Genomic DNA, 27,991 nt, shown 5'->3' on the forward strand with positions numbered 1-27,991 from the left:
AGTTAAAAGATGTAGTGGTAATTACCAGAGGCTGGGAAGGATAGGCAAGGGAGTGTGGGAAAAAATTAATTAATGAGTGTTAAGTTGGGATAGATTAGTCGGTAATGAGTACAGAGGAACCTCTAAGATTCTATTGCACACTAACAAAGATAGATGTTAATGTACTATATGTTTTTCTGTAAAAACAATAGAATTTCTTGTTTTTGCCATAATAGATGTTAAATGCTTATGGAGATAGATCTACTTGTCTTCATTTAACATTATATAATGTCACATGTGTTGGAAAAGCACATGGTACCCCATAAATAAGTACAATTTTTATATACCAATGAAAGTTTTTAAATTACACAGTCTTAAACCATTTAAATGGAGGTAACAGTACACAGACTTCTTGGTTTCTGGATATTAACCTATGTAGAATGTTATTAAGCTTTTTTTTTTTTTTTTTTTTTTTTTTACAAATCATGGCCTGCAGAAAGTGCTGCTGTGACATAGTAGGTTAAGCCATCCCTTGTGTTGGCTGCTTCATATGTTGGAGCACTTGTTGATGTCCCAACTATTCCATACTTCCAGATCCAGCCTCCTGATGATGAATGACAATGGGAGGCAGTAGATGATGAACCTGATACACGAGGGCTCTGCCACCAGTTTGGGAGATCTGAATAGAGATTTTGGCTCTTGGCTTCAGCTTGGCATATTCATGTAATTGTATACACTTAGGAGTGAACCACCAGATTAAAGATCTCCATCTCTCTCTTATTATCATTCTTACTCTTTTCACATAAATAAACAAATCCTTCAAAATGTTAATTACTTACAGAGATTCTTGTACAGAGTATGACAATAACATATAAAGAAGAGTGGTTAAGTCAGCCATGGATAGTCTTGGAAGACTTGAAAAGGGTCTTGTGTAGCAACAGTCTTGAAGAACAAGTTTCTCTGATCAACTGGTAGGAGGTATGAAGAACATCTAGATAGAAAGATACATGTGCAGGGGCAATAAGAGAGTTCATGAACTCTGAGGAAAATTCAACTATCTCAATGAAAGCTTTTGAAAAGTTTGAGTATATTGGACTTGGTCATGTAGACATTGGTGATAAACTGTGTTAACTCAAGATACTGGGTATATAGTTCTGGAGTTATAGGGAGAGAGTTGAAAGACATTTAGTTGCTCATCCAGTGGTTTTATAAGACTTCCATTTTCTCAGGCAGTTTTTATGAGTGATGGGCAAAACAAGCATCATCCATGATCCTGTATCTAGAGCTTAGGATGTTGTGCAGTAAATAAATGGATAAATAAAGATATTGCTGAGTACTATGAAGTAAAAGAAATGAGAAGGGGGAGGGAAGAAGAGGAAGAATAAGGGAGGAAAGGGGAGAAGAGGAGAGGAAACAGAAATGACAATGAAGTTGGAGAGAATGAAGAGAATTGACTGCTTCTGAATAATTCTTGTCCTTTAATTTGAGTTCTCAAGGACAACTAGGATGGAGGAAAATAAGGGCAAGATATGGGTTCCAGAAAGAGAAAGTGAAGGTACTGATAGTGGTGAAGGACAAGATGTTCTGGGAACCCACAGGAAATCAGCAAGCATAGAGAGCAATGCAAAAGCAAAGAGAAGTGGTCAGAAGCTGGTTCTTCATGGGGTAGAGGTGGTGGTGAAGAGCTTCATGCCAACTGAAGTGTAGTTGGAAGCCTCTGAAGGACTTGAGGTTGGAGAACAGATGACTTCATTTGGGGGTCCTTTTTATGGATGGTTCATGTGTTGATTATTAAATCTATTTCTCTCATTCCTCAGCGGGGGTGGAGGGGGGTGATGAATTTGTAAGGAACAAGTGCCTTAGAAGGGCATAATGACAGAGTATATTGAGTTAGTCTTAGTGATGACTATAGTTGGGGATAAAGGACTAAATCTGAGATATGCTTTTGTAGATAGAAACAATGAAATTTGCTGCTGAACTTGATGTAGGGTGGAGGGTGAGGAAGAAAGGGGAAATTCTGTTTGATTCACTCAAGAATGTGGGTTGGGCAGCTGGATGAATTGCATCTACTAAAATTTGGAAAATAGGAGACATCGGGATGAGAATGATTTGAAGCATAGAGGAAGGAAAAATCAAACACTCCATTCTGGAACACATTTCACCAGGATGAACAAATAAAGAATGAAAATAAAAAACAGAATCCCCAGTTCAGTGTGAATGTCAGGTAAACAGTGGATGTAACTGCACTGAATATTGCATGAGGCATATTTATGCTAAAACAATTTGCAGCTTGTCTGAAATTCAGACATATCTGAACATCCTGTACGGTAGCTGACTACCTCAATGGTTAACCTACCTACAGAAATTGAAGTGGAGCTGTCAAGTGTCTAGAAGCTGAGTGGAGATTCATGGGTAAATAAGAAGTCACACACATCAAAATGTGGGATTGAATCAAAAATTCACGTAGGGAATGCAGAAAGAAGAAAAAGAGAAGAGTGCTCAGGATTGAGCTCTTCAGTGTTTTTAAAGCAGATGCAAAAATACTTTAAATAATCAAGGAGTTCCCAGAGAGTGCGGAGACAAGACAGATCATCATCGTATTACAGAATATGGCAGAGAAATGCAGAGAGAAGAGAAGCATTGATGGTGAGGAGCCAGATGCCAGTCTGGGATAGAGAGGCAGCAAAGGCAGAGATATGTGCTTGGCTTTTCTGACTGGATATGGAAGCAGGTCATTTGGTGAGTGTTTGCAGTTAGAAGGGGGTGGGGATAGGGGTGGAGATTTGAAAGGACTGTTAATGTTGAAATAGTCACTGTGTGTGTACATAGTGAAGGGTGTCCCCGTGCACATAAAAAAATTGCTGGGAGTTCAGACCACCATGTGAAGCAGTTTCCTCAGTTCCGTTGAAAGGATGGAAGGACAGCTGAGAAGGTAGTTGAGAAGATAGCATTGGTATAGATGGTTATGTTCATCGAATGTCTGTTGTCCAAGGAACTGCACATGTTTTCCAAGTGGCATTTGCCTTGTATCCTTTGTTCTTTCTTTCTTGAAGTGGAGTTACAAAATATTCACTCTGCAAGTGTCTCAGTGCTTTTGCAGCATTAAGAATGTGTGACCATCGTTAATTTTAGAGAAAACCACAGGAGGGAGAAAAATAACAGTAATTAGCATCTTCAGTTGCAAATGGGGAAATTGATGCCTACAGGTGCTCCCAGGGTCACACTGAAAACCACGGTTTGCTCCTAATTAATGGAACACCATCTTGCGAATCTAATGCAAAAGGCTTATTTTTAAGACTTCTGTGGGAGTGTTTCAGTGGTGTGGCATCTTGAGCCAGTTCTGTCATAGAAGAGCAGGGGATAGTCATACTTGGACCCATCCTGATTAGTAAAAAAGAAAAAAATACCTCAAGTCGGGGACTTATATCTGAGTTTTAATTCCTAATATAGCAGAAGTGAGCTAGCTATGGCCTGCTCACACTGCCTGGTTTGAAGAGAGTCAGAGATTTCATGATAGGGGAACATGATGTGAAATTCAAATGTCAGTTTCCATAGTCAAGTTTCATTGCAATCCAGCCACAACTGTTTATCTACATGTCAGCTCTGGCTGATCGGACAGTTCAACCACACTGGCAGAATTGAATTGCTGCTTCAGAAATTATCTGACCTGGAAAGCCTAAACTATTTACTATTCCCTATCTCTTAAAGGCAAACATGCCCAGCCCAGTTTCCATGCTTATTTCCATGGCGCTCAATAGGCTCACTGATGCTGTGCGGTGGATGTCCCCACGCATGCTTGAAGCCTCTTAGCAATGTCTTGTCTGGGGTTCTCAAACTGGAGGAGGCTGCAGAGCTCATGAACTCCATTTCCCTTCCTTGTACTTGAGTTGACAATGTCTGCTATGCTTTGGCATCCAGTCTTCACCCAGCTGAAATCCCAGGGCTTTAGTCCAGGGCCACAGGAAGGGCAACTTCAAGAAGCAGTGTGACATTTCTTCTTTGCACTGGGAATTTTTAAAATGAGCTCTTGTTTCTGTCTTATCTTCCATTCAACATCCCAAACGTCTCACTCTTCTATGATTATATAATCTGTCGTTGCAACTGCAAAAGGTGAACCTCTTACTCGGTTGGTTTTCTAGTCTGCAATATTTTAAAGTGCTGGATCTCTCTGGAGTTTCCCCTTAGCAATGCACCTGAACTCTCTTCCTCCAGGTTTCTTCTCTTGTTTTTCTGCAGCATAAATAAGAGAAGAAGGATGGGTGAGACATTGCCTGAGCATGGAATGTGGACTTCTGTTTTTAGGTTGAGTGCAGCTCGCCTGAGCCTGAGGGCCAAGAGTTGGCAATTGTAAGGGAAAGTAGGAGCAGGCGTTTGGCACAGTGATTAAAACATCACTTGGCTGCTTGTGTCTCAATTAAAGTGCCTGGGTTCAAGTCCTGGCTCCCTGTCCTGATTCCAGCTTCCTGCTAATGAGCATCCTTTGAGGCAGCAGGGGACAACTCAAGTAGCTGAGTTTCTAACATCCAAGTGGGAGACCTTCCTTGCAGTCCAGGAGATCACAGGGGAGTGAACCAGTGGAGGAGAGATCTCCTTCTGTCTTATCTCTTTTTCTCTGCCTTCCAAATAAAGAAATAAAAATTGACTAAAAGAAGAAAGAACAGCATTGACCATACCTTGAGCTGTGTTTATAATTGTCAGAGATAATCAGTTTCATCTGTCACTAACAATTGATATTTAAACAACAAAAATATGAAGTGTCTATTTTCCCCTTCAGTTTTTCTGCCAGTGGTGCCTAAGACCTACACCTGCTGGGGAGGATTTTGTTTCCTGTGGAAGAAGGACAAGTTAACGTGAGGAAGTTTAAGTTCAAAGGAAGTAGAAATCTCAATGACCTCTGAGAGTCAAATTACCTTTATAATATTACTTGCCAAATCAGCATCATATTGTTTGCAGAGATCCCAGAAAATTGCCGTACTTTTAAGAAATTAAAATATCTCTAAAGTTTGTTTGTCCATTTTCAGTTTATGCTATCATTTCTTTTTTATAAATGTCTCTAAAATTAAGTACAATTCTGTCTCATAAAACTGTTGAGAACTTCCACGAGCTATGTGTTATATTCTATTTTAGAATATCACAGTCACATAGGATCATTCTGACATTTCAGTAATGCAACCAATTCTTAGCTGTTAGAATGCAAATCTAAAATAGATTAGAAGAAGGATTCAGTCTCATTTCTTAAGTATTTAGCCTCATTTTCTTTATGAAGGATAGGAAAGATGTGGAAAAAAGTGAGTAATAGTAGCAGAGATGCATGAAGCAAATAAAAGAGGCCATAACTGTTAGTGACTTACGGAAGTTGAGATTTAATACCTAATTATTGTATGGGTGATTATCATCTATATTAAATATTTACCTCTGAGCTTCAGGACTTGTGCAATCTATAATTTCTTCTTCCTATTCAACTCCATTTCCATAACTCAGGGTATAAACATGCTCTGCTAGAGCCATGTCTCTGCTGTTCTGTCCTGGCTCCCTGCTTCTACTGAAAGGCCATTGCTGAGCCTGATTCAGTTAGCAATGAGATCAGGTGCTGGCCATGCCAACAGAACTAGTTGGCCTACCTCTGACTCTTGAGATTTCTTTTCTTCTTTTCTTTCTGTTTTGAAAGTTAGTCCAACATATTCACTCTCCTGGCGCTGCTGGTCTAACAACGTTGCGAGACAATAGTGTGGTAGGTGATAGTCATTTCCAAGGAAGTCTCATAGGCTTGGGTTGGGTGGGCTTCCCTGAAATCCATCAGGCAACCATTTTCAGAATCCTCTGCACAGCCTTTTAAAATCAGGATATGGGGCAGGCATTATGGCACTGTGAGTTAAGCCACTGTTTGGGTACCCACATCCTGCCCTGGAGTATCTGTTTGGGTCTAGCCACTCTGCTTCTCAGGCAGCTTCCAGTTAATGTGTTCTGGGAAGCAGCAGGTGATGGTCCAAGTGCTTGAGTTCCTGACTCCATGTAGGAGACCCGGACAGAAATCCTGCTTCTCTATTTGGACTGGCTGTTGGTTCCTCCTTTTCAACTAACAGACATTTAAGCAAGGTGGGGGATGGGATGCCATAGATGTTTCTGATATGCCTTTCCACTTTGGAATCAGGGACTGACTGACAACATTGAGGAATAGCTTTTATGTCCTTTTCTCTAACTGCAGGTAACCCTAAAACCAGGTCTCCTCACCTAACATGTCAGATATGAGACTTTTTGAGTGTTATGAATGTCTCCATGACACAGACGTTAAAACAGGTAGATGTCATAGTTCTTCTATTGGTCTGGATCTCCCTGAATCAAGAGAAAATCCCTCCTAGGGAGGATGGGCTGGTTAGAACAGTGAGTCTCAAAGATAGTGGAGCATGAATGGAGAGAGGTGGGCCTGTGGCAAGTGCTTAGAACCCACCCTGCAGAAGATACATTCCAGAGCTCTTTATTACAGGCTGTGGAATACCTGTGAAGAAATCTTTTTTAAAAAGATTTATTTTTTTATTGGAAAGTTAGATATACAGAGAGGAGGAGAGACAGAGAGGAAGATCTTCTGTCTGTTGATTCACTCCCCAAGCAGCTGCAACAGCCTAGAGCTGCACCAATCTGAAACCAGGAGCCTGAAACTTCTTCCAGGTTTTCCATGCAGGTGCAGAGTACCAAGGTTTTGGGCTGTCCTTGACTGCAACAAGCAGGGAGCTGAATGGGAAGCAGGGTCATGGGGATTAGAACTGGAGCCCATATGGGATCCCAGCATGTGCAAGGCAAGGAGTTTAGCTGCTAGGCCACAGCACTGGGTCCCTGAAAGGAAATCTTATTTCAAAATGTCCTTACATGCAAAGAAGACAGGAATGTGAACACTGGCTCTAAACATGCTGAAACATAGAGCAAAGACATTTGTGAACCTCCTATGGGTGTTAGTAGCATGAAGTGACTAAGAGAAGCAAACCAAGAAGTTCTAGGGCTTCCCTTTTTATTTGACACATAGAAACAAATGAGGAATTACCTGGGAGTCCTTGAGCAGTGAGACAGTCAACATCATGAACCAACTGCACCGAAGGCCAGCACAGGAGTCCATCAGACAAATGCAGCCAAAGCCCACAATGGATGAGAATCACTTCCAAGGCACAGAGGTAGCTAGAGTTTCCTTCTCTTGGTACCTCTGCCTAGGTGATCTCAAACATGTCTGCTGACCTGAGACTCGGTGTCCTCACAGCTGCCTCTGCTGCCTCAGTGTGTCTGAGTTTGGCTTTTGGATTTCCCTGTCACAGAGAATGTTTCCAGAATCATTTAGAACTGCAGCATCCTCCTGGACATTCTCTTTGCTCATCCACAAAGCCAGTCAGTCCATTCCCAAATTCATTGGCTTCTCCCATGTCCACTGCTACCATCCTAATGTATCACTGCTTACAGCATGTCCCTGCATTCTTCCAGGTTCCCCTTTTATATCCTCTTTAGCCTTCAGCCAGATGGATCTTTTCTAGATCCAGTTTCATCATTTTAATCATATCTTCTGTCAAAACCCTTTATGGGCTCTGCATGGCTTGAAGAGGAAGACCAGGCTCCTAACCAGCACTCACAGTGGTTGGCACCAGCTGCCTCAACAGGTTCAATGCCAACTTCTCGGCTTGTCCTTTCTCTACTTCAGTCACATCCCCTTTCACTGGATGAGATGCACACCCAGTGGCCGCATATCTATTCATGTCTCCGTTAGGAACATTCTCCCTGCCCTCTAACCATCACCACTCCTCCCCACAGTCAACTGCTCCTTTTCCTTCTACAGAGCTCAGCTTATCCCTTACTCGCAATGAAACCTCACCCAAGCCCTTCTCCTCAGTCTGGCTTCTTCTCTGTCCTGTTGGAGTTCTGGACTGCTGCCACATAGAGCCATAATTCACAGCCACTGTATTGCCCACATTCATGTGTAAGCAGCTGAGATATGCAGAGCTGTCCTGCACATATAAGTAGCACGGATAGCGGCTTGCATTTGCTAGGTGTTACCTAGCAGACAACTTAATGAACACTAAATGTGTCTACAGAATCATCCCTGGAGATTAAGAATTGTGTATTCAGAGCAACCACCTCCACCTCAGTCTATGACGTATTGTCTTTCCCTAAAACTAACTAGAGCTTGTGTGTGTATGTGTGTTTTGTACTAAGGAATAAAAAACAAAAAACAACCTCTCCATCAGTGGGCAGTAAAAACCATGAATTCATCTCCACAATTCATTCCTTCTTTCATGTCCAGAAGAAACTGTGACAACTGCACTTCTAGTAAAATCAAATCCCAAAGTGGCAAAATCTTGAGGCGAAGCTCCCTGGAGACCTTTGGTCAAATACTTTCCGCAAAAGATCACTGAGCTCTTAAAGAAGGGACTCACCTTGTCTGTATGAATTGAACCATGTAGTCAAATGGCAATTTAGGATTACAACCTTGTAGGGGAAACTCGGACTACCACACAGTTAATGTTGAAACTGGCTATGAAGATTGAGAATGGGCCTTTGCCATCTGTAGCAGAAATGCCCTCTTTGCCTTTTCTGGCAGCTTCAAGTGACCTGTGGAAAATGTAGACATATTAATATTAGTATTAGCATTAATAGTAGTATTAGTATTAATATTAAGATAGGAAAGGATTCACAGGAAAAAAATACCACCTGATTTGAATGAATTTTAAATGGAAACATCAGAACTGCCTTCCAAGAAAAGTTGGCTTTTGAACTATTTTGAAAGATAAGTAGGAGTTTTGTATATAAGAGAACTGAACAATCATTCCCAAGATGCTGTGGCTGGAAGGGGAACAGCATGACATCTGCGGATTGTTTGGGATTTGCAGGTGGAAAGATGGGTGGGCTTGGAACATGAAAATCTGCCAGTGACAAGCTCAGGATTTAGGTCTAGCAAACCATCTCAAGGATTTCAGAAGGAAAAATACATAGTTAAATTTGTAATTTACATAAATCTCACTGGGCAAACATAGAAGGTGGTTTAGAAAGTGTAAGATGTCAATTATAGAGATGAGATTAGGATCTGTTGTAACGGTTTTCAGGAGCAACCATGAAACATGATTCAAGACATCAGCACAAGGGGTGTAACAGAAAGATTGATTTCCAAAGATATTTCAAATGGCTTGACACTGGCAGTGAAGATGAGAGAGAGAGAGACAGATACAGTGAGTAAGATATCTAATAGGACTTTTTGGTTGTGTTGTAAAGCTGTTGACAATGAGAGAGGGTGTTTAGAAGGAACGGGTTTAAATGGAAAATGACTGTGGTCGTTAGTCCTGCTGAAGTACAATCCTTGTTGGACCTCTAGTTGGAGAATCAGGACTGCTGCTTAAAAGGGCAATCTGAACTAGCTAGGTGTGCATTAGTGTGGTAGGGTGGCAGCTGATATTATGGAAATGAAAGATACTCCAGGGAAAGGGGATGAACAAGAAAACAGAAGAAAGGTTTAGCCAAGAAAATTCCTCTGCTATGTGTTTTAAGTCAAAACTTGAACCACCTGATGAACTTGTATTTTGTTCAGGAAAGTCATTAGATTACTGTCGAGTCTATTTGTGCCAAATCACTCATGCTGCTGGTTTCAGGAAAACTAGTGCTGAAATGTCTTAAAATAAGGACCTAGTTCTGTTTATAGCTGTCTGTGAATCAGGAAGTTACAGAATCTTTATAAATTTTACAAGTCTTTGAGAACAGCTTCATGATACATTACTTCAGACAACAGGCATATGGTGAAAGTTCCTGCTTTCCAAAAGCAGTAATTGAAAGAAGAGTTTTAACATAATTTAGATGGGTTTTGAACTGATTTACCATTATTGAATTGCTCTTGTTTTAGTGAATGTCTTTTTTTTTCAATTTCTTGAGATTATATTTTGTCTATGGTTTTCCTTGCATATCCATTTCAGAACTTCTTGTGTTTTATCTGGTATGTGGTATACTCACATTTAATGATTGTATGTGTTGTTATGTTCATTTTAATGAGCCTAACCAGAAGCATTCTATTTAATTACTGTATAATTTATCTGGCCTATTTGCTTATTGTACTATGTTATTCTATTTTTGTGTCTACAAAAATCAGTTGTAAACAATTGTATAAGATGCATAGATTATGATATGAATTTACCCGAATACTCCACAGTGAATGGATACGATGCTTCCTCTACAACAACCGTAAGACAAATCAGCGACCTTTTCAGTTTGTAGCATTTTCACTCAGCAGAGAAGTGATTGAATATTAATTCAAGAAAGTCTTGTGTGTTTTAATAATATCTCATGCAGATCCTTTGTTTTCATGATGCCCTTTTGGACAAAAAGCATTCTCTGAGGCCAAGAAAAGAGTGACTCATCAGATGAAAAGTCATGAAAAATGCTTCTCCAGATTTCAACCCAGTGGAAATATATTAACAAAAACTCACGTATATAAATAAGAATTGAATTTAAAGACTCCCTAAATGACAAAACTGTTTATCCCCGAGAAGGACAGAACTGGCATTTAGCACTATATTTATAGAAGCCATTTTCAAAATAATTGGTTATGTGCAGCGAGAAATGAAAGCAATCCATATTTTATATGGTTATGTTGTATTTTACAGGATAGCGTATGCTCTTGAAGAATTGGATTTAAATTGAATTTTTGATGACTTTTAACATCAACTAAAATAAATGCTAATAATAAAACATTTCCCCCAGAGAGAGGGCACCAGTGAGTGGCAGAATTGAGATTCTTACCCACCTCAGGGCACGCGGAAAGCAGTGCAAGTGCCTTTTGCCACAGCCCTGTGTGCAGCACTCTTTATATTTTGTGGCGTGTGGGTAGAGAACGGAGCCTCGTTTCCACCCGTTCATTGCTTGCTCTGTTTTTTTTTTTTTAAGGATTTTTCCCATCTTCTCCCTTCATGCCCCCTCATCTTTGCATAAGTGGTCACATAGATATAAATACATGGGAGCTATAAAAATACCATTGGTTTAAACATGAACTGACAGAATGTGGGGACTGCAGATATAGATGGTAGGACTACCAGAACCTCATGCCATGCAGGCTTAGTTGCTAGTTTCCAGCGCTGATGCATAGTGAACCTTGTAAGCAAAGTAGTGGCCCCAGTTTAAGGGTACCTGAAGGAGTATGGAAAGGTCTGCTTTTTTTTTTTTCTTAAGATTTATTTATTTATTTATTTGTTTATTTATTTATTTATTTATTTGGAAAGGGCAGATTTACAGAGAGAAGGAGAGACAAAATAAGATCTTCCATCCACTGGGTTACTCCCCAAGTGGCCACAATTGGCCAGAGCTGAGCTGATTCAAAGCCAGGAGCCTGGAGCTTCTTCTGGGTCTCCCAAACAGGTACAGGATCGCAAGTCCACAAGCAGGGAGCTGGGTAGGCAGTGGAGCAGCCAGGACAGGAACCAGCACCCAAATGAGATCCTGATGCATGCACTGTGAGGATTTAGCTACTGAGCCATTGCGCTGGGCCCAGTCGGTTGATTTTTGTTTTTAACAATGTTAGCCTGAGTTTTCAAATCCCACCTTGCTTTTTGTATCCAGGTATACTATATATTAGTCAGATGCACTGATTTTAATTGCGCAATGCAAAGTTACTAAATACAGAAGTCAAAATAATTGGTTATGTACACACACCACATCTCTGCAGATGTAGAGGTTTCCATGAGCCCTTTCTGTGCCTGCTCTCCTAAGTACGTCCTCCCTTGAAGTGGGCAGTTATCTCTCTTGCAAGTAGACTCTACCTTGATTTCCATTTCTTTGTCTTTGACCTACCCTGAGAGTCTCCATCTGTCTTCTTTCATTTATTCATATTCTTTCCCTTTGTTGACAAGAAGGCCGTTTCATTGATTATTACTCACACAATAAGTGAGTGTGGTGTTGTACAAAATTAATACATGCAAAAAAAAAAACATAAGAGCAATGAGTACAAAGTTTCCTGTTTCCTCCCATTCCAGTTTTCTTCCCCCCAGGAATTAGCTAGTATCAAGGGTTAGATTACATATTATATATATGCTAATACCATACCTGCAGTTAATAAAGGGTTTTTAAAAATAAAGATTTATTTATTTATTTATTGTTCAAAAGTCAAAGTGACAAACAATGAGGGAGAAAGGAAAAGAGAGCTCGTTCTTCTGTCCACTGGTTGGTTTCCCCAAATGCCTACACCAGCCGTGTCTGGACCTGACTGAAACCAGAAGCCAGGAACTGCATCCTTATCACCCACTGGGGTGATAGGGGTCCAGTCACTTGTGCCATCTTCTACTGCCTTTCCAAGTGCATGAGGAGGAAGCTGCATTAGAAGTAGAGCCTTCATGACTCAATGCACGCTGGTATGGGATGTTGCACTACACAAGTGACTTAACTTGCTGTAGCACAATGCCAATCCCACCAGTGTTTTAAAGACAGTTATTAATTTCAGAAAAAAATATTAAATTCAGAAATTAATTCCTATACCTCCTAACTTGTGTATTTCTCTCATTAAAAAATTATTTATTTGAAAGCAGGGAAAAAACAGGGAAAGATATTGTCCATCTGCTGGTTTACTGTCCAAATCTCCACAAAATCCATAGCTGAACCAGGCTGAAGCCAGGAGCCAGGAGCCAGGAGCTTCTTCCTGGTCCCACATAGGTGCAGGGGCCCAAGGGCTTGAGCATCGTCTGCTGCTTTCCTAGGCCATTATTAGGGAGCTGAATGGAAAGAGGAGCATCAAAGACTGCAAGTGTTGCCCATATCGGATGTTGGCACTGAAGGTGGCAGCTTAACTTAGTACGTTGCATCAGCGTTCCCATCTTCCCAATTGTTAAGTGATTTCATGGTATCCATCATATGTTATTTCATGATATCCCATTATTTGGATGAATCATTATTTGTATTCTCTGCTACTGGAAAATATTCCAACTTCTGCTTTTTTTTTCCACCAGGTACTCTACCAGGGATATTTTTCTCAGGTATTCTTGCAAATATTATTTGTGCATACATGCAAACAGTGTTTTAGACTAAACTTCCTAGAAACAGAGTTGCTGTGAAAATCAAGTGTATATTTAAATTTTGGTAAACATCCCAAAAGTACCTGCCTAAAAGCTTCACCAAGTTGAATATAAAATTCTCTGTTTCCTATCCAGCATTCTGGCTAGTGATTGAAGTTATCCATTTATTCAGCATGTTTAGTCTAGTTGACTAAAGTGGAATAGAGTTTTCTCTCTGTATTTGCGAATTCCACATTTTTGGATACAATTACAAATTGGAAACATTGGGGAGTCTGTACATGTCACCTATAGTGGTGATGAGTGGACTATTTTCTTGTCACTGTTCCCTCAACATACGGTGTAATGGCTGTCCACACTGCATTTACATTGTAGTAGGCATTATTAGTTATCTAGAGACAGTTTACAGTAGACTAGAGTCCTTTATACAGTGGACTAGAGCACCTGTGGATTTTGGAATCCAAGGGGAAGAGGCCTGAGAACCAATCCCCTCCCTCACTGCCTCTGCTGACACCAAAGGAAGGTGACAGTGTGGTTTCCATTTAGATTTCCCAGTGACTTGTGAGGTTGCATATCTCTCCACATTTTTACTTCCCCATGAGTCTCTGACTTCTCTGTTCACAGCAGGAGGAGGCTTTCTGTTTCACATGTATCTTTGTGTTTCCTTAGGAGGTTAGTAAATGCTGTGGAAGAAGCCACAATTATCCAGGTCTGTTTCAAAAGATAGCTTTACAGGGTAGGAGTTGGAAGGTACTGGGTAAACGTTGAATGAGAAGACTGGGTGATGTCCACCCTGCCAGTCTCCTGGAGTACCTCTCCACGACTCCAACCCCTCATTTGTCAAGTGCAGAGAGCAGTAGCACCTGTGTTTTTGGAGTGCTTGGTGGATGACTTTTTGAAGGTTAATCAATGTGAAGTACTTGGAATAATGAATGCTTGAAAATTCAGCTGCTATATCCTTGCTGTTACTGCTACTGTTACTACTATGTTTATTCCTAACACGATGTTAAAAAGAACAGTTATCTTCAGTTGGAGAAAAATTCTGAATGAATGAACTAGCAGTGATGGATATATGAGGATACTTCAGAGAATTTGCGGAATCTGTATTATGAGAAAGATCTGTTTGTGGATTTCAAGATGTTTTTGCAACAAAATTGACATTTATGTGTTAACTCTGTTTTTGTATGAAATTTTCTATGAATTATCCTTATAGCCTAGGTCCCTGGTTTTACTCATGTAGTAGTCCTAGATTCATACTTTTTCCCTATATTGCTTTAGTATTGCTTTAAAAAAAAAAAAGATCTTCTGTCTGTTGATTCACTGCACAAGCAGCTACAATGACCAGAGCTGTGCCAATCTGAAGCCAGGAAGGAGCCCAGAGCCTCTTCTTGGGTGCAGGATCCCAAGGCCATCCTCAGCTGCTTTCCCAGGCCACAAGCAGGAAGCTGGATGGGAAGCAAGGCTGCTGGGATAAGAACCAGTGCCCATATGGGATCCTGGTGCATGCAAGATGCAAGGCACTTTAGCTGCTAGGCCACCGCACGGGCCCAACTGGTTTTTTTTTTTTTTTTTTTTCAGAGAGAACAAGAGAGAGTGAGGGAGAGAGAAGGCAAGAGAGAGGAAAGAGACCCGATTCACTCACTAATCAGCCACTGTGGCCAGGGCTGAGCCAAGATGAAGCCAGGAGCTTCATCTGAGTGTCCCACGTGGATGCAGGGGTCCATGTACTCAGGCCATCCTCCGCTGGTTTTCTAGATGCATTAGCAGGGAGTTGGATTGGAAATGGAGCACCTGAGACATAAACCGGCACCCAAATACGATGCTGGCATTCTGCTTAGCCCATCATGCCACACAACACTGGTCCCTATTTATTCATGATGACATTAAAATGTATTAAGGATTAAGCTGAGGGGTTTTGGGGAGGGAAGGGGGGAATTCCAGAGCCTATAAAACTGTGTCACATAATGCAATGTAATCAATAAAAAATAAATTTTAAAAAATGTGAATTTTTAAAACTTTTTTTACGACAAAGTTTAATAGGCACTGGAGTCTCCCTTCCCCTTTCCCAAGTTCCCTACCCTCCCTATTGTTCTCCCCTCCCATCTTACAATGAATGTCTTTCCTGAATTTTCACAAGTCCACCGTGCTCCCACTGAGGCATCTTCCAACAATGTAGAACATTATCAACCATAAACATGTGAATTCTTTAATTATCTTCAACACAGAATGGGAAGGTAGAATTCTTTTCATTACTGAAAGGATATAACCCAGTTTCTTTTTGAATGGTTACCTTGGATGACTCCCTTATAGGAGCAGTCTCACCTGGGAAGAATCACAGACAGTGATATTTGGGAACACTGTGCTAATTTCTACTCTCTAACATTTAGAGAGAAAGATTTTTCCCTTTAGATTTCGAATCCTGGCTATTTTTTTTCTTCCAAATATTGCCAATCCCTGATTATAATTTATTGTACTTTAAAAAATATATAGGTAATGTTAAGGCATAGGAGAAATTAGAAATTGGAGGTCAGGAAGAATAAGGGAACCGCTTTGAAATGTGTATTTTCCTTGAAGGGATTTAGTCCAGGGGAGACAGCAGAAAAGGTGACATCAACGTGAGGTGTGTGATGTAGAGAAGGAAAGGGCGGGGAAATAGTACAGGGAGGCTTCTGTGAGGAAGGAGGACTTGATCTGGTTAACGGGGCAGTCTCATCCTAATGCATAAAGTAGCATATTTTAGAGCAAAGACTACAGTATAGAAACAGAAGACAACTGATTAAAGCACAGATTGGTTACAATGACCCTTCTGAATTCTGCATGGGAGAGGTAGCATTGATTATCTAATTAAGTTAATTATTTGAAAATCTTTCCTGAGATTTGTTCATATTATAAGAAAACTAAAAATTTAAGGTAATGATTTCATTGTAGATACATTATGATCTGCTGATATACCCAGGGACTGACTGAAGCAGCTGAATTTGGAAACACAAGCTGGAACTGCCAACAGAAATGGGAGTAAAATGATGGTTAATTCATTACTCCTCCATCCCTGTTTTACTTTGCCCATGACAGGCACTGGCGTAGCAGTTGATCTGCCTTCCTTCCTCCCAAATTTTGAGGCAAGATTTCCAGACACATAGCATATTTTATAATTTAGTGTTGAGTTCCTATCCTGCTCATCTTTGTGCCTATATCACAATTATTTTCTCAGACTTTGCTTTTGTAATTCTCCTTGGTTGCTTGCCAGCCAGACACAATCCTGCTGTTGATAATTTTAGAGCCATTTGTCCTTTTTCTCCTGTAAGGGTTGTCTGCTCCATCTCTCGCTATCATTTCTTGGTTTTCTCAATGAAATGTACATTGAATTCCTTTGAATGCTCGTTATACCTTCTTTGAATGCTTGTAAGCACCTTGTAAGAAAGGAAACTTTGGTGTTCCCTATGCTGCGTAACAGGGACCATAGACAAACGCCAGCTAGATGTTTCAGACGCTCTGTAAGTTTCATAGGAAGGATGAAATGTTTCTTAGTTTGACACTCTTTCCAGTCATTCTATGCAAAGGAATAGACAGATACAGAGGAGATGGCATGTGAAACTCAGGTTTCCTGGTTCTCTGAGAAAGTCTCATCCTGCCCTCACAGTTTCTGCACCTGTTGCAGAAAAACTGCAGAGAGGATACTCGGCATCCAGTCCATGGGCAGTCTGCTGCCCAGCCGTGAGGAGCAGCACTCTAAAGCAGACACTTTGGTTATTATACATCTCTTTATCACTTTGATTGGTTAATTGAGTTGAGAGGCAGAGAGAAGAGAGATCTTTCATCAAGTAGTTACTCACTAAATGTTTGCCACAGCCAGCAACAGGCCAGTCTGAAGCCTGGAACCAAGAACACAGTCTTGGTCTCCAGTGAGAGTGGCAGAGAGCTGGGTACCTGAGCTGTTACCTGCTGCCTCCCGGGGTACCCATTGTCAGGGAGCTGGATGAGAAGCAGAGTATATAGGACTTGACATAGGCACTCCGTAGGAGATGTGTGTATCTCAAATGGCAACTTCATTGCCCTTGATTACGCATTTCAGCATACCAAATTGAAACAAAATGAAGTAAAAACTTCTAAGGTTAAATAATGTTTAGATGGCAAGGAAAAACTACTTAGATCTGCAACAATTTGTTACTTAGGTAAATGATCTGTGAAATTCCTTCGATTTCTTTCTGAAGTATACTAATGTTTTAAAAGTTTGCTGTTAAGCTAAATGATATTTGAGTTTACTTCTGTATAACAGTGGCATTTTTTAAAGATTTATTTATTTCTATTACAAAGTCAGAGATGTACAGAGAAGAGGAGAGACAGAGAGAAAGATCTGCCTGATGATTCACTTCCCAGGTGACCACAACTGCCGGTGCTGCACCGATCTGAAGCCAGGAGCCAGGAACCAGGAATTTCCTCCAGGTCTCCCACTCGGGTGCAGGGTCCCAAGACCTTGGGCAGTCCTTGACTGCTTTCCCAGGCCACAAGCAGGGAGCTGGATAGGAAATGGAGCTGCCTGGATCAGAACCATGGCCTATATGGGATCCCGGTGCATTCAAGGCGAGGACTTTAGCCACTAGGCCGCGGCACTGGGGTGGCTCTGCTTCCTATCCAGCTCCCTGCCTGTGACCTGGGAATGCAGTCAAGGATGACTCAAGGCTTTTGGACCCTGCACCCATGTGGGAGACCCGGAAGAGGCTCCTGGCTTCGGATTGGCTCAGCTCCACCTGTTGCGACTGCTTGGGGAGTGAACCATCGGATGGAAGATCTTCCTCTCTGTCTCTCCTCTCTGTATATCCACCTTTCCAATAAAAAAAAAAAATCATTAAAAAAAAAAGCAATATGTGTTTTAGTTCATTAAACTCAGATGTTTGATACTCCTCACTTTATGGTCAGATTCTTTCCATCCCTTTAGGATTTTTTGCGAGAAATTTGGTGTTATTGCAGTCATCTGTTTTTGTTTTGGAAAATGTCAATGTAGAAGGCTTCTGATGAGTGATAGGAGTTTAAGCAACTGACATGGGGCTCTTGAGTAATTTCACCCGTTTCACGATGCGGGGTCACTGTACCCCAGGCCTAGCCACTGCACATGACACTTGGTCCCCACCATTTGCTTTTGTGTGTGATTCACACATTTAGTGGAACTTCCTCCATTCCATGAAGTAGGAGTTGCCTCTACTGAGCAGTCCTGAAGGGAAAGGGGAATGGAGGATCTCAAACTACAGAAAAGGAATGGGATCCTTTGGTGAGTTCGCTTTGCTTCAGAACAGGTAAGGATGTGGTTGTCCATGTCTCCTTCTCCATAGTATGTTCTGGTACCACCCTGGTAGAAGTAGGGGCTAGGAGTCAGGGAGGAGGAGCAGGAGGAGAAGAAGAGGACCCCCTATTATTGTCATGTGGCTTTGGGCATGAGGAATAAGCTGGGGGAAGGCAATGGAGGTTTCTCTGCCTCTTGTGTCTAAGCTATTCTGTAGCAATGCAATGGCAGTGAGCATCCACAGTTCTGAGCCATGAAACTAGAGAGAGTACCTTACAGTGTTCCCATGATACACAGGAATTCGTGTACAGCCCAAATAAATTCTGCTAGAATAATAATAGCAATACTTACAATCATGAAAATTTACTGCCTAGTCATGGAGGGTAAATTATAGCGAACCAAATGTCTTATTTCTAATTTCACACGTGTATAAAGTCCTTGGCATTATTTTTCTCTTCAGAGGGCTGTATTATCTTAATGGGCATGAAACTATGCATGTTGGCCAGACTTTACATTTGGTTAAGCTTACTTTTGCAGAAGATCTTTAACTACTCAATCATAAATGATTTTTCATGCCACTTATGCTATATGAAAACTGACAGTGTGTATGTGTGTGTGTGTGTGTGAAGTCAGATATTGGGGAAGATACCTAGATAGACAAGAAATGATTATTTTAAAGTTTTACTTAAACCTTTAGGAATTTTTCTCACGATAATAAATGTTTTATGGTATCTGACTGAAACCCACCATTTGTTTATTTTTGAATGCTCTAGTAGTAACATATTTTTGTTATTTTGTAGCAATGTACTGTTCCATATTTTTGCTTTGGCTAAATAAAATAATGCTCAATGCTGTTTCAGGAGTATGGGTCAGCTTGCCCATTCTACACATAAAGCCCACAAAATCAGTTGATCTGGCTCTGCCAAAATCAGTGAATTCAGTTGATGGAATTCACTCAATCTACAGCAGTCTGACTTCTAAGTGGATGCATATTTGTATGATTGTGAATGATATTATAGATACCCACATGGCCCTTTGCAGGAAAGCAGTTTCCCTAGCTCTGGTAGTTGCATTGGCATGGATTTAGTTGACACAGGGGTCTATCTGCTTAGGGTGTCACTGATATAATTGGCCTCATGCATAAGTTGCTTGAAGTAAGTGTTTATTTGCTTGGAACAAGTCAAGGAGACAGTGGGAAGACACAATGCCCTAAACCAACAGCTCTCTCCCTTAGTAGCATCTGTTAGGGTTTCTATAGCACAGCTTAGGGAAGTGTGTGCACAGAGCAAGGGCAGCAGGAGAGCACTTTCTGCTCCTCTTCACCTAGCCCCATGCTCCTTGCTGCCTGGTGCAAGCTGGACTCCACTCCATCACTCACCGGCCCAACAGGCTCAGGTGCTCTGCAGACCTCATCTCGCATGTCTCCGTGCAGAGAGGGTGGACTCACAGAGACTGTACCTGCTGTTCACCAGGCAACATGGCTGAGTCTTGACAAGAAGAGCTATGGTTAGGACTTATCACATTGATGAAAATGAACAAGTTGGGAAGTGCAGAAGGTGAAGCAATTTGCCCAAGGTCACACAGTGAGTCGGGTGCTAATTTTCAGGTTCTAGACCATTGAGATGTCAGGTCCATGAGCTTCAGGAAGTGATAGTTCTCTGAATTACAGTTGTCTGGACCAGATCCCGCCTTTTTTTTTTTAAGTATCTTTATTTGTTACTGGGAATTCTTCTGAAAAAATGGAAATTGATGTTAACTGCCCATCTATCAGGGCAATGCCAAGGATATTATTCTTTGGTAGACTTTCCTGACTCCAATTGTCTTCTCAGAATTTTAACACAGATCTTTTAAAGACCAGCTCTGTTACACTGGCTGTAGTCTATTCTTATCCATGTATGCAATTGCTAACAAAATTGCTGCAAACTAATATCCTCTTGCCTTGCAAAAAGACTCTTCTTTAAAAAAATTTTATTTATATATTTACTTATTTGAAAGAGCTACAGAGAAAAAGGGAGAGAAAAGAGGTTGTGGAAATGAGTTCCTCTACCCATTGGTACACTCCCAGAGGGACACCAAGGCCAAAGCCAGGTGCCAGGAGCCTCATCCAGGTCTCCCAGGTACAGGTGTCCACTCAGACAGTCTTCTGCTGCTTTGCCCAGGCCATCAGCAGGAGGGTATATTGGAAGTGGAGCAGCCAGGCACAAACCAGCACTCATATGGGATGCAAGCATCACAAATAGCAGGTTTACTTGCTGTGCTGTGGGGAGCTGGGTGCTGAAGCCGCTCAGGGATTGAGAGGGGCCATTGCAAGATGGCGGTTGGCCCAGGGCCAGCAGGCAGGGTTGGTCTCACTAGCAGGTAAACAGGAAGTCACAGGGATAGGCTAATCCCCACCTGCGATTATGTCATTGCTACTAGCCTATCTATCAGATAGCGCCAAGTGGACCCACGGGGAGAAGTGATTGGTGGAGAATGATATAAAAGTAGCTGGTAAAAGCTAGGAAGGGGACAGACGGACAACAGGATGACTTCGACAGACAATGGACAGACAGACAGACAAATAGACAGATGAAGATGGACGAGAAAGACTGGGGGGCGGGAAGAAGGGTGGCAGAAAGGAGATGGAGAAAGTACAGGAAAAAGAATGGGAGGAAGGGTGGCGAAATTAGGGCTGGAAAAGCGGCAGAGGAAAGCTTAGACCAATGGGGACAGGAGCGGCAGAGAGAAGGATTTAAACGCAGCCGCATTGGGCAGTGAGCGTGCCTCGTCGTTTTTAGTGTTGCTGCTGCTGGGCGGCGGTGGCACTGTGCCACATCATAGCAACCCCAAGATTCCTTCAGGCACCTTTCACACCTTGCTTCCAATCTGGTTTGTTCATTTGGCTATTTAGCTTTCATAGAAAATTTCTGTCTACTGATTTTTGTACAGAAATAGAATCAAAAGGAGATGTGCAGCCCCAGAGTCTGTACCACCTGTGTGGTTGATGCTTTTTGTAAATGATATGGATTTATGGAGTCCTGGTTTGTCATCTATGCCTGTGCTAGAAATACTATTATACTTCTCAATATTTGTATTGCGGATTTGGAGGGCCAACTATGGGGAAATATCTTTATGTTCAGAGGTTTCTTTTGTAATTGAAATCAGGCTTAATTGCTGCAAAACCAAAGAAATCAGTGATGACCAAAAATAGCTGCGTTGTTTTAGCAAGATGTACTTAATTCCCCCAGGAGTAGAATATTTTAAAAAAATAACTAAGTAGGTACTTTCTGTAGAAACAGGGAAATACAATCAGTTATTATGCATAATGATAATTATTGCTAAAAATTCAGCCCTCAGAATTTATCTTCTTATTAGCTCTAGTTTTCTTTTTAATCTTTCTTATTAGCTCTAGTTTTGTTAATTATTCATCTGAAAGGCAATGACACAGAAAAGTCAGATGGAAGAGAAATATCTTCTATCCACTGGCTCACTTCCCTAAATGTCTTACCCATGGACTTGGTCCATCATCCGTTGTCTTCCCAAGTGCATTAGCAGGGAGATAAATCAGAAGCACAGTAGCCAAAGTCTCCAACAAGAAACTCTGATGTGGGATGTGGGCCACTGCAGCAGAGGAGGCTTAACCCACTGTACCACAAAGGCCATGCCACTGGAAGTAGAGTGAGGTGGAACATACTCAGCTGGATGCTCACCAGCAAGTACCAGGATCCCATATAACTGCTGCTTCATGTCCTGGCTGCTCCACTTCCCTTCCAGAGATGTGCCTGTGGCCTGGGAAATCAGTAGAGAATGATCCAAAGCCTTCAGACCCTGCACTCATGTGAGAGATCCCAAAGAGCTCTTGGCTCCTGGCTTTGGACCAGCTTAGCGCTGGCTAGTGTGACCACTTGGGAAATGAACCAGTGAATGAAAGATCTTTTTTTTAAAAAAAAATATTTTATTTTATTTTTTTTGTAATGATTACCTGGTTGAGCAGGGTGGGAAGGATCGAGATTTAGGGAAAATTGGGTGAACTCATTGTTTCCAAATTTGCTATTTCTTCTTGTTGTTTCTGGAGGAAGGGGAGAGACAAAGGGGGAAGCCACACACAACTTTCCAAACATTTCCATACCCAGGGATCAGGAACTGCCACCATGTATTACCCTAGGGTGTCAATGTGTACATGTTCTGAAGGTTCTGCCCAAGTGATTTGGATAGTTCTGAAATGCTGTGATTTCACTGATCCAAAGATGTTGCAGCCCTCCCAATGTCCATTGGCTGACATAGTAAGCCTCAAGTCTCCATTCACCAAGGTTTTTGCTATCATCATTTCATTGGGGTAGTTGTTCAGTTTGTTCTGTTCTCATTTTTCTGCTACGGCATCAAATGAGCTGCCATATTCTCTCCTTGGGCCATGTGTCCGCTGCTCCGACTTTTTCATTAATTAGTACATGGTTTTGCAGATGAGCCCAAGGACCCGGGCCAAGAATCCCAAGCCTTACCATATCTCCTTGGAGCTCACAAACCCAGAACCCACCTCACAGGCAGCCCCCAAGACCCGGGCTAGGTGACCAAAACCGCACCAGATTCTCTACCCCTGGGGCTTGTAAACTTGGCACCCACATCACAGGCATTCCTCAAGACCTGGGCTAGGCTACCTGAGTCCCTCCGGATCCGTCATCTCTGGGGCTTATGGGAAGCTCTTTGTATCTCTCTTTCTCTCTGTAAGTTTGCCTTTTCAATAAAAATAAATAAATCTTTAAAAATAAAAAAAAGAACATACTCATCCCTGTTGTAAATTCTAAGTGTGTGAATTCAGCTTTACAAACTCTAAGCTAGAAAAGTGGGCCTAACAGTAGTTCTGCAGCTTTTTAGTCACCTGTCAATTCATAAACATACTGTTTGGTAATTTTATCTATAATTTAGATGCTTTCTTTGTCCTTCCTTACTTCGCCACTTTACATGTAAGTCACTGGGTCACATAAAACAATTGTGTAGTAGCCTTTGGCACCAAATGTATTAATAAACAGCTTTGTTCCAGTTAAAATAACTTCTGGGATTCCCTCATTCCATGTCAGAATGCCTGGGTGAAACTCCTGGCCACATTCCAATTCTACTTTGCTGATACTGCACACTCTTGGAGACAAAGGTACTGGTCCAAGTCTTTGGGTCCCTGCTACTTACTTGGGAAACCTTGATTGAATTCCTGGTTCCTTGGTTCTGCTTGGCACAGTCCTGGCTGTTACAGGTCTTTGGGAGTGAACCAGTAGATGCATGATCTCTTTGTGTCTCTCTTTCAAATAAATACAAAGTTTTGCAACAATAAGAAAACCTTCCTGGCATGAATAACACAGTAGAGGTAATATTTTAGCAATGTGAATTCCCCTGTACTCACCCATTACATTCTTGTTCATTCTGTAAGGGGTCATGTAGCCTGCTCTGCCAATGAGTGTTTTGCAAGGAAAAAGCATACATTTAATGCAGAACTTGCATTTAATTATGGAACTGATTGGCAGACTATATTTCAGATTGTAAATTACAACCAGCACAAGGCAGTGGCATGATGAAGATAAAACATCAAAGCACATAAATATACCTGGCCATGTGGTGGTGATGGCTGTGTTGTGGCCAGCCTAGCCTATTGGCCTGGGAAAATGTCAAACAATGACATGGGATGAGAGCAACGGCTGGCACACCACAATGAACTTGAAAGTTGCGTTCCCAAGCTTTCAGCTCCTCCTGAGTATTAGAAACACACACACACACACACACACACACACACACACACACAATATTTAGATAATTGTGTTTCAAATCCATTACCTGCTGCTGCTTTGCATCTAGAGGACCTGCTGTGGAGGACCAGCCATGGCACTAGCCATTTAGACTTCATCTTTGATACACCTGTAAACAAATACTTCAGATACTTACTTCATTTTAAATGTGAAAATCTAGCATTAGAGTCCTGAATTCTGATAGTTATCTTAAAGGGTATGTGGTGGGGACTAGAAGAGGATAGGGACAGGGGGAGAGAAAGACAGGTAGGTACAGAGAAGGAGGGGAAAGAGAGAGAGAGATTTCCTATCTGCTGGTTTACTCCACAGGTGCTCACAACACCCAGTGCTGGTCTGGGCTGGGCTGAAGTAGACGACAGAAACTTAATCCAGATCTCTGAAATGAATGTCAGGGACCCAGTTACTTGAGCCATCATGGTTGCTTCTCAGAAGTGTGCATTAGAAGAAAGCTGGAGTCAGGACAGAGAGCCAGATGCCAGGTCCAGGTATTCTGGTACAGCATGCAGGTGTCTTTATCACCAGGCTGCCTGGCGGCCTCTAGAATGCCCGGTTCATAGGTGAGGCCAGTGAGGTTCAGGGTTGCCAAGCTCCAGGTGATTGTTTAATACTCCACTTGAGATGGAGTGACCACTGAGGTCCATTTTCTCCTCAGTGTCCTGACCCTTCCTTCCACGTCTCTTGGCATAGATTATTTTACAGGCCATCTTGAGTCATAGTTTGGGTTTCCTTAAGTGTCATTTCCCTGGGAATTTTAAAGCACAAGCTGTGAAGTATGTATAATTAGTATTGCTAATGTAATTTGCCGTTTTGGAAGTTCCACCAAGCAAAGTCAATCTAAACACTTGCTGATAGAAATTTCCTTTTAATGAAAACATCTGCCAGCTAGCGTCATGACTAACAACAAGAAATCCCTCCACAAATCAAGTCCACTGATGGAGTCCACTTGTTCCTCCACTGCCAGGTTCTTTGATTAACGAAAGCCTTGGGTTCTTGTCAGGGACTGCCTGAAGATTCTGCTGCCCATCTATCAATACCTTATCTGTGTTAGAAGAGAAAGAATTTTGCTTTTGTCTCTCCTGCCCTTCAGTTTTCTGATAGTTCCCTTTTTCTGTTTTGAGATTTTGCAGTTCATCTGCTCAACATCCTTTTGTTGTTACAAATTGCATTGTTGTTACATTAAATCATCATTTTTTTCTGCTTAATAGGATGTTTCTGCAGTTGCCATGTGTGTATACATTTTATGCTGCCTTTCTTAAAAACATGGAAACTGTTTTAGTGTTTGCCTTCGTAATCAATGTATTTATTCTACATCAATACCTGATTTCACCAAAATTCAGTCTTAGGAGATAAGGTTGGCACTTTTAGGGGTGTGCTTTCTTTTGTTTTGTTTTGTTTTGTTTTGTCTTTGCATTTTGTTATGGGCCTGTGCTACTTTGAGTGGTAGGCAATGAGCCACCAAGATCCCAGGACCCTGTCCCTAGGCTGTTTCCTCCACAGAGCTCTTCCCATAGGTGTTCACAAAGTGGTTTGGGAACAGCACTCAGTGCACACTGGGGCCAGTCATTCAGGAACACGGGCTTGCTCTATGTGTCTGTCAGCCTCATTGTCTGAAAGCATCTTCAAAGCAGCATCCCCAGCTGTTTCAGCTGCTCAGTGATTCACACTTCACAGAGCAGAACTGTCAGGAAGCCACTGGCTCTATCTGAAGGGCCATCGCCACCTGTGTAGGCAATCTTTGTGCACATCTCGGTTGTCTACATGCTGAAGTACCAGACAGTTTTCATTTGCTGATTTAATTTCCCCCAAAGTATGTTGTTCTCCTGATAGAGATGTATATTAACAATGACATTTTCATTTTGTTTTTCAGAGCATCAGAGCCTCAGGCCTCATCCTGTTGGAAACGATTCTTTTTGGGTCTCTGCTCCTATACTTTCCTGTAAGTACCTCAATTAGGTTTAAATTAGCAATTTGTTTTGATTGTGCTTTGGCAACATGTTATATAAAAAGGATCCTATAAAAAAATTGTGGGGCAGGTATTTGGGCTGCTGGTTCAGGTACTGGTTTAGTTGTCTAGATCCCACCTTATGGCTCTGGCTTCCAGCATCCCACTATGTAGGCAGTGGGTCACGAAATTGGGCCTCTGTTACTCATATGGGAAACTTAGATTGAGTTCCTCAGCCTATGTCTGGTTTTCCCAAGGGCAATTGCAGTTGTTTGAGTGACCCACCTGGTGGGTACTCACTCCTGCAAGTACTCTCTTTCTCTCTATTACAAGATTTCATTAAAAATGGATGTTAATTTTTAATCCATGTTCCATGAGTTTTTGAAGCACACACACCTGCAAAACCAAGGACCTGATTGATATCTAAATCCTTGCTCTATTTGTGTGTTATTGAACATGTCACATAACCCTTCTACACCGTATCTTCCTTATAAAATGAAACTAATTACACATGTCTTCATAAATTTGTTAAGGGAGCTAAATGCTTAAGGGAGGTAATATATGAGAGGTATACTTATTAAGTAAGCTTAATAAATACAAATACATATTAATGACTATTTCTTCCTCTCACTCTTTCCTGAATAAGAACCATGAAACACATCAGGAAGACAATGCTAGGAAATTCCAAGTGATTAAATAAGAAAATAAACATTCGGTGTCTACCTAGTCGATTAGATCATCATAGCAGGCTGAAAAACAAAGTACATTAGTAGCATATCTGTAATGGGAAAATAAGTACAGATATTTCTAATTCAGTTCACCCAACTTGTTTGTGTTCAGCAGTTACTGTGTGGTAATAACTACTCCAGTTCCTATGTGGTCACCACATGTGAAATAAACTTGATATCTCCTCCCCAGAAGCTTACAGTAAAGGGAAAGAGATGAATGAGTGCCATGACGTTATTAAATAGCAAAGGCCAAGAGAGTGCCAGGAACAAGAGGCTGTGGAGACAGAGAACAGATACCGGGCCATGTGTCGGGGAATAAAGATCTGAAAGACCACTGGCTGTTGGGGAAGGAGGAAATGAGGCTGCCTGATACCACACTCTTTCTTATAACACTGTTGTGACTCTATTCTCAGCCTTTTTTTGTTTTGGTGCTTAACTTTTCCCCCAACTCTTATTACTTCAGTGTCCCAGGAACTCCCAGCTTTTCTTCTAAGTACAGTTTTACCAGGTGATCTCATTGAGCCTTAGAGTCTGATATACCACCTCTGCTAAGCTGAAGAGCATTGAATTGGTATCTTCAACCAACACCTTTTCTACCCAACCACAGAATCCTCTGTCCATCATGTATTCTACTGGCTGTGGGCTTTGCTCCCATGTTTGGTCTCTTAATGGTGAATGGGTCCTCCTCATTGCTCAGACCAAAAACCTGGATCTTCTTCTTGATTGCTCTCTCTTTCTCATATTCTCCTGAAAACCTTTCATAATCCTGTAAGAATTCTGTGCCCATCATGCTCACTGCCAGTCTCCTGCTCTAAACCACCATCCAAAAGCCAGAGTCACTCTGACCTCTCTTTTCTCATGCTTCATTTCCCCTCACTTTCAACAAATTTCAAAATATCAGCTCATTTTAACATAAAAGTAAGATTGATCTTGTCTCCCCTCTTCCCAAAACTTTCAAAATGATTTCCCAGTTTCACTGACAATAAATGCTAAAATCCTTCCTGTTGCTTCTGGGGACGAAATGATTTGCTTCCTGCCCTCCCAGTTCCTTCATTTCCTAATGCTGTTCCCTTCCCTCAGTGCTCAATTCAAGTTTTCTTTCTTGATTCTCATCGTGAGCTATATTTCCTATTTCCTTAAGATGTTAACATATTTAGATGGAACTAGCTCTGTGGGCTGAGTCCCCCAGAATCCTTGGGTTGAACACCCAACCCCAGTACTGCAATGTTGGGAAGCTGGGTCCTTTGGGAAGGATTTATGATGATCAGGAATGAATTGAT

At 41.5% G+C, this 27,991-nt stretch overlaps 1 protein-coding gene across 1 annotated transcript in view; it reads left to right on the forward strand.

The window, feature by feature from the left end:
* GPR158 (G protein-coupled receptor 158) overlaps positions 1–27,991 on the forward strand; it is a 317,004-nt gene that overhangs the window by 188,912 nt on the left and 100,101 nt on the right. The window contains exon 5 of the mRNA XM_040992543.1: positions 25,909–25,977. Within this exon, the coding sequence (XP_040848477.1) occupies positions 25,909–25,977 (69 nt within the window). The remainder of the gene's footprint in view (positions 1–25,908; positions 25,978–27,991) is intronic.

Source organism: Ochotona curzoniae, unplaced genomic scaffold, assembly GCF_017591425.1.
Source record: "Ochotona curzoniae isolate NIBS_2020 unplaced genomic scaffold, NIBS_Ocur_1.0 contig_78, whole genome shotgun sequence".
In the NCBI taxonomy this organism is placed as follows: domain Eukaryota; kingdom Metazoa; phylum Chordata; class Mammalia; order Lagomorpha; family Ochotonidae; genus Ochotona; species Ochotona curzoniae.